This window comes from Poromitra crassiceps, assembly GCF_964638095.1.
Source record: "Poromitra crassiceps genome assembly, chromosome: 5".
NCBI classification, from domain to species: domain Eukaryota; kingdom Metazoa; phylum Chordata; class Actinopteri; order Beryciformes; family Melamphaidae; genus Poromitra; species Poromitra crassiceps.
In genome coordinates, this window is record NC_139642.1 from 20,215,567 (window position 1) to 20,223,066 (window position 7,500).

Sequence of the window (7,500 nt, forward strand, 5' to 3'; positions counted from 1 at the left end):
ACTGGAGCAGCCGGCAGAAACCCACACGAACACGGAGAGAACATGCAAACTCCACACAGAAAGGACCTGGTACGGATGGGGGTTCGAACCTGGGACCTTCTTGGTGTGAGGCAACAGTGCTAACCACTGAGCAAGTAGTAGGCGGTTTTGAATACAAGCCTAAGACTTTTTGTCAGCTGACATCATGATTTCTGGGTCATGAAGTCCTCAAAATTCAAACAGTTACCTCTCGCTGCCATTCGGGGCCGCCAACGTGCAACATTGCTTTGTGCAGCTTTAAAGATATTGAGCATCTGCACAAAAGGCTGTCTATCAGCAGCTTCATACCGGAAAATATCAGTCTTATCGGCCTTCAAAAAGCCATAACGGCCAAACCCTCGAGCTGAGTGAGCGCGGGATGTGAAAATAGCAGGAGGGGGACGGCTAGATGTTAGAAAGACACAGGTGGAAGGTAGATGGGAACAAAAGACAGAGAGAGACAGACAGAGAGACACAGAGAGAAAATGATTGTATCCCACAGCGAGGATTCTATTACTAAAGCCATCAGAGGATAGATGGATGGACAAGCACCTCGAAGGACAAGAGGTAAACCACGAACGAAGAGACAGAGCATCACTCATAGCCTGAGGAGGAGAGTAACCAGGCTGAAGAGACAGAGCATCACTCATAGCCTGAGGAGGAGAGTAACCAGGCTGAAGAGACAGAGCATCACCCACAGCCTGAGGAGGAGAGTAACCAGGCTGAAGAGACAGAGCATCACCCACAGCCTGAGGAGGAGAGTAACCAGGCTGAAGAGACAGAGCATCACTCATAGCCTGAGGAGGAGAGTAACCAGGCTGAAGAGACAGAGCATCACTCATAGCCTGAGGAGGAGAGTAACCAGGCTGAAGAGACAGAGCATCACTCATAGCCTGAGGAGGAGAGTAACCAGGCTGAAGAGACAGAGCATCACCCACAGCCTGAGGAGGAGAGTAACCAGGCTGAAGAGACAGAGCATCACTCATAGCCTGAGGAGGAGAGTAACCAGGCTGAAGAGACAGAGCATCACTCATAGCCTGAGGAGGAGAGTAACCAGGCTGAAGAGACAGAGCATCACTCATAGCCTGAGGAGGAGAGTAACCAGGCTGAAGAGACACAGCATCACCCACAGCCTGAGGAGGAGAGTAACCAGGCTGAAGAGACAGAGCATCACCCACAGCCTGAGGAGGAGAGTAACCAGGCTGAAGAGACAGAGCATCACCCACAGCCTGAGGAGGAGAGTAACCAGGCTGAAGAGACAGAGCATCACTCATAGCCTGAGGAGGAGAGTAACCAGGCTGAAGAGACAGAGCATCACTCATAGCCTGAGGAGGAGAGTAACCAGGCTGAAGAGACAGAGCATCACCCACAGCCTGAGGAGGAGAGTAACCAGGCTGAAGAGACAGAGCATCACTCATAGCCTGAGGAGGAGAGTAACCAGGCTGAAGAGACAGAGCATCACCCACAGCCTGAGGAGGAGAGTAACCAGGCTGAAGAGACAGAGCATCACTCATAGCCTGAGGTGGAGAGTAACCAGGCTGAAGAGACAGAGCATCACTCATAGCCTGAGGAGGAGAGTAACCAGGCTGAAGAGACAGAGCATCACTCACAGCCTGAGGAGGAGAGTAACCAGGCTGAAGAGACAGAGCATCACTCATAGCCTGAGGAGGAGAGTAACCAGGCTGAAGAGACAGAGCATCACTCATAGCCTGAGGAGGAGAGTAACCAGGCTGAAGAGACAGAGCATCACTCATAGCCTGAGGAGGAGCATAACCAGGCTGAAGAGACAGAGCATCACTCATAGCCTGAGGAGGAGAGTAACCAGGCTGAAGAGACAGAGCATCACCCACAGCCTGAGGAGGAGAGTAACCAGGCTGAAGAGACAGAGCATCACTCATAGCCTGAGGAGGAGAGTAACCAGGCTGAAGAGACAGAGCATCACTCATAGCCTGAGGAGGAGAGTAACCAGGCTGAAGAGACAGAGCATCACTCATAGCCTGAGGAGGAGAGTAACCAGGCTGAAGAGACAGAGCATCACTCATAGCCTGAGGAGGAGAGTAACCAGGCTGAAGAGACAGAGCATCACTCATAGCCTGAGGAGGAGAGTAACCAGGCTGAAGAGACACAGCATCACCCACAGCCTGAGGAGGAGAGTAACCAGGCTGAAGAGACAGAGCATCACTCATAGCCTGAGGAGGAGAGTAACCAGGCTGAAGAGACAGAGCATCACTCACAGCCTGAGGAGGAGAGTAACCAGGCTGAAGAGACAGAGCATCACTCACAGCCTGAGGAGGAGAGTAACCAGGCTGAAGAGACAGAGCATCACTCATAGCCTGACGAGGAGAGTAACCAGGCTGAAGAGACAGAGCATCACTCATAGCCTGAGGAGGAGCATAACCAGGCTGAAGAGACAGAGCATCACTCACAGCCTGAGGAGGAGAGTAACCAGGCTGAAGAGACAGAGCATCACTCATAGCCTGAGGAGGAGAGTAACCAGGCTGAAGAGACAGAGCATCACTCATAGCCTGAGGAGAGTAACCAGGCTGAAGAGACAGAGCATCACTCATAGCCTGAGGAGGAGAATAACCAGGCTGAAGAGACAGAGCATCACCCACAGCCTGAGGAGGAGAGTAACCAGGCTGAAGAGACAGAGCATCACCCACAGCCTGAGGAGGAGAGTAACCCTGAAGGAGTTTGAAGAATGCAAGGAGAGAAGAGAAGATGTGAAGCTGACATGTGATCTCCACTTAGTGTTCAAAAGTTATTTGGTTGTAATTCACAGACAGTGTTGTAGCTGCATTCAGTGATGTGTTTGTGTTAAAATAGCTCTGGAACCATAAGTCGTAGAGACTCACGGGTGGTGGCGTTGGATTCGGGGTAAAAAATATACATTTAGTCTTTTAGAAAGCATCGTGATCTGACCTTCGGTTTCCCAGAAAATGTAAACATTTATCTGATTGGATAGTGGGTAGTAGATGCCTAATTTCTATCCAATCAGAGAAATGTTTAGATTTTCTGGGAAACGGAGGGTCGCAATGCCTGTACCAAGCCTATGTATTTTTTCACCCCGAATCCAACGCCGCCATCCCTGATCCGTACTATGTCCGCCGTGCATGCAGGGCTACAGGAGAGAGATAGAGGACAGGACGGGGGGGTTGGGAGTTCCAACTTACCAACTTGACCAAACACTCTATTTCAGTGATTGCTGTCAGAATATAGAGCCTTTTAACACTTATTTTAACAAACAAAAACATCACTGAATGCAGCTTTAATGGAATGACAATACTGAAACATTGTGGATAATTGCTGTGGCTGGCAGAACACAATAGGACACAATAGGCAAGGGAGCTGGAGGGTAGGTGCTGAGGGTGCTGCAGCACCCCCTGGTGGCAAGAGATGGGATTTTCGAAATTGTTGGATTTGACTGTCTTGTGTTTATACCACCAACAAAATGCATTGAAAAACAGTTTGTGCTTCCCAGCTCTAATCTTATTTCATACGCTCTCTCTTCAAAAGTGTTTGATTTTCATCATAATCTGGTTTTCCATAATAATAATAATAAGTTCAGTGTTTATGCCTGTGTTGCTGTCTGTTGTAGTGTAAAACGACTAAAGGAAGAGCAGGTGCTTACATGAAAGTGAGTGAGAAAAGGAGAAGATACTGAATAATGACATCACAACAGTATAATCCTAATGTTAATTTAAAATTAAATATTCTTCTAAATATGGATAAAAGTCCAAAAAACAGCGTCGAAGAAAATTTGACGATTCCATTCCTTACAGCACCCCGTACTAAAGACAAGGGTTTTATTCCCGTCCACCCTGACCACTACACCCAACGCAGCGCACCGCTTATTTCAATGTCAATGTAGTTACTGTAATTTGACTACTTTTCGCAGTAACTACTAATCTAATTACTTTTTCAAATTGAGTAAATCAATTACAATTACTAAACTTTAAATGGGTGTAGTTACTAGTCACTTTAGTGATACTCAACCCGAGGCTGTAGAGCCACACGCGCCTCATAGAGTATAGGTAGTTGTGGCTCTTTTAAGACCTACTTGAAATAAATAAATAAATAAATAAATAAATAAATAAATAAATAAATAAATAAATAAATAAATAAATAAATACAAATCTACCATAATAAAGGGAGGAAAGGGACCTTTTTTTTCCGATGATGCTCTTGCCAAGACCCGGTCAGACAGCCATACAGCGCCCCCTGCAGCCTGTGTATTGTGATGGCGTGACTATTGGCGATCTGTCAGTGCCTCTAACACATCCTGACTCTGTGTGTGTGTGTGTGTGTGTGTGTGTGTGTGTGTGTGTGTGTGTGTGTGTGTGTGTGTGTGTGTGTGTATGTGTGTGTGTGTGTGTGTGTGTGTGGGGTGGATCAATAATAATCAGCTGCAGTGGAGCTGGAAGTTCACCCAGCAGTGACTTACTGTACCTCGGTCCATCACACGCACAAATACAGAACATACTGAACAAATACAGAACATACTGAACAAATACAGAACATACAGTAAAAATACAGAACATACAGTAAAAATACAGAACATACAGTAAAAATACAGAACACTGAGACACCTTGATGGTATGTGTCCACAGCATCCGTCATTTCCACGCTTCCCATTCATTGTCTATGTGAGTCAAGCCATGCATTGTGGTAGTGTCATCACTGTCACGGTCTGCTTCGAGAGACGGGGCGTCACGGTCACCAGCTCCACATTTGCATAAAGTTGAGGTCGAGTCTAAATATGCAAATCAGGTGTGACTCCCCGCCTCTGGAAACTCGTGATGTACAAACTTGTATTCTAACCGTTATAGATCCAAAATAAAGATGGTGAACTTTCAGTGGCAACAACTCAAACAAAAGCGCTCACATGCTCAAAAAGTCACACATGCACGGTTGATTCATTGCATGGTTGATGAATTGATTTTCTATACACCTCACTGCCCCCCGGTTCTTTACCTCTTGGAAGTGGTCTTGATGATATCTGACACTTCCTGTATGTAGTCGGTGGCGAGCACTACCACCTCCTCGTCTTCTGTGAAGTTTTCATGGAAGATTCTGTCCAGTAAGCGCTTCCAGTGAAACTATGAGGAGGGAAGGACAATGTTTTGGTTCTCAGAGTCATACAGTTTACTTTCTAAAGAAAAGAAGAAAAAAAACGAATTTGCTATCATGCCAAGCAGCATTGTGTGTTAGTGAGTGATGCCATCAGTGACGTCGCCCGAGTGAGTGTGATGTCATGTCATCAGTGAGTGATGTCATCAGTAATGTAACAAGAACAATTGTGATGTCATCATGGGTGAGTGATTTAATCAGTGAATGATGTCATCAGTGATATCACTCTTTGTCCACAGGGTCAGCCTTCCTTCTGACCTTCAGACAGAGCCAGATCTACTGTAGGCCGGCAGACAGAAGAAGAAGAAGAAGTGGATGGACAAATCCGCCTATATTGTCACATGACAACCCAACGCACTCATGCTGCCAGCCACACACGCACGCACGCACGCACGCACGCACGCACGCACGCACGCACGCACAAAGCCAGCCTTCAACGTGACGTCACAGACTACACGCCTGTAACATAGTACATAGAGGTCACGTGCAGGCTGGGTTTACCCAGGCTAATACCAGTCCAAAAATGTGGACCCACCTGATTGAATGCACTAAACTAGTCTGGGGACTGAGTTGTTTTTCTCTCTTCTCCCTCCTGTCTCCCTGTCACTTGCTCCACTCTCTCTGTCCCCTCTGTCCTTTACTCCCCCCCCCACCCTCCCCTTCCTCCTGTCCCCCCGTCTCCCCACCCTCCCCTTCCTCCTGTCCCCCCATCTCCCCACCCTCCCCTTCCTCCTGTCCCCCCATCTCCCCACCCTCCCCTTCCTCCTGTCCCCCCGTCTCTCCACCCTCCCCTTCCTCCTGTCCCCCCGTCTCCCCACCCTCCCCTTCCTCCTGTCCCCCCGTCTCTCCACCCTCCCCTTCCTCCTGTCCCCCCATCTCCCCACCCTCCCCTTCCTCCTGTCCCCCCGTCTCTCCACCCTCCCCTTCCTCCTGTCCCCCCGTTTCTCCACCCTCCCCTTCCTCCTGTCCCCCCGTCTCTCCACCCTCCCCTTCCTCCTGTCCCCCCATCTCCCCACCCTCCCCTTCCTCCTGTCCCCCCGTCTCTCCACCCTCCCCTTCCTCCTGTCCCCCCATCTCCCCACCCTCCCCTTCCTCCTGTCCCCCCATCTCTCCACCCTCCCCTTCCTCCTGTCCCCCCGTCTCTCCACCCTCCCCTTCCTCCTGTCCCCCCATCTCTCCACCCTCCCCTTCCTCCTGTCCCCCCGTCTCTCCACCCTCCCCTTCCTCCTGTCCCCCCGTCTCCCCACCCTCCCCTTCCTCCTGTCCCCCCGTCTCCCCTCATTTTCTCCCTCTCAGTTCTTGTCTTCTCTCATCGCCGTCTATGCCTGCAGGGCAGACAGCTTCTCTGAACCACGGAAGCCTCTGTGTGTGTGTTTGTGTGTGTGTAGGTGTGTGTGCGTGCGTGCGTGCGTGCGCGCGTGTGTGTGTGTGTGTGTGTGTGCGTGCGTGACTGTGTGTGTGTGTTTGTGTATGTGTGTGTTTGTGTGTGTGTGTTTGTGTGTGTGTGTGTGTGTGTGTGTGTGTGTGTGTGTATGTGTGTGTGTATGTATGTGTGTGTGTGTGTGTGTGTGTGTGTAGCATTTCACCAGTCATGGAAGCACCCCCCAAGCCCCCCTCTCTCCCTCGACACGCTCACACACTCATCACACTCCTTAAAGCCCTCCAGTGTCTTTTGCCATTTTTAAAATATTTCATGTGTTGGTGAGTCATCATGTCCACGCCTGCTGATTAGCCACACTGTTGAAAAGTCACCTCATTTTGTGCTTAAAGTAAAAATATTATATATATATATATATTAGGGATGTTCATCAATTATCGAAAATCGATAATCGACAGCGATTATTGTTATTATTAAAAATATATATAGACAGTATATATATATATATTTTTTTTGCGGACTAGGTTTGGGTGGAATTCGTTCCTCCTCGCCCCACTCCATTGCACAGCCTCCAACAACAGAGTGTTGGAGAGGAGACACATTGAAATAAAGAGTTCATTGAGGAGAACACGTTGTCTTTCGTATTTTCTGCCATAGGCATTCATTTTGTAAAAATAAAATAAAATAAATATATATATATATTATTATTAACACATTCACTGCCAACAGTTTTTTTTTTACTGTAGGTAGCTTCTGCCAAGGTTTTTTTTTGAGGATTCTGGCTCATCTTTCAAGAGCCGAGGATTATTTTCTGTTAGGATTTTGTGAACACAAAATATCTCAAAAGAACTAATAGAATGTGTGCTTTCTCTGTCTAAAAGAGTTAGTTTGTAGAGTTAGTAGTTATGTAGGCATTAGCCTACATAACTGAAAATTTAAGCTGAGATAAATGCCTTTTTGTGAAATTCGATAGA

At 47.9% G+C, this 7,500-nt stretch overlaps 1 protein-coding gene across 1 annotated transcript in view; it reads right to left on the minus strand.

Annotated features, from left to right (window-relative positions):
• ecel1 (endothelin converting enzyme-like 1) overlaps positions 1-7,500 on the minus strand; it is a gene marked incomplete at both ends in the record, with an annotated part of 59,774 nt that overhangs the window by 44,528 nt on the left and 7,746 nt on the right. Inside the window, one exon of the mRNA XM_083637218.1 lies at positions 4,993-5,117. Coding sequence (XP_083493344.1) covers positions 4,993-5,117 — 125 coding nt within the window. The remainder of the gene's footprint in view (positions 1-4,992; positions 5,118-7,500) is intronic.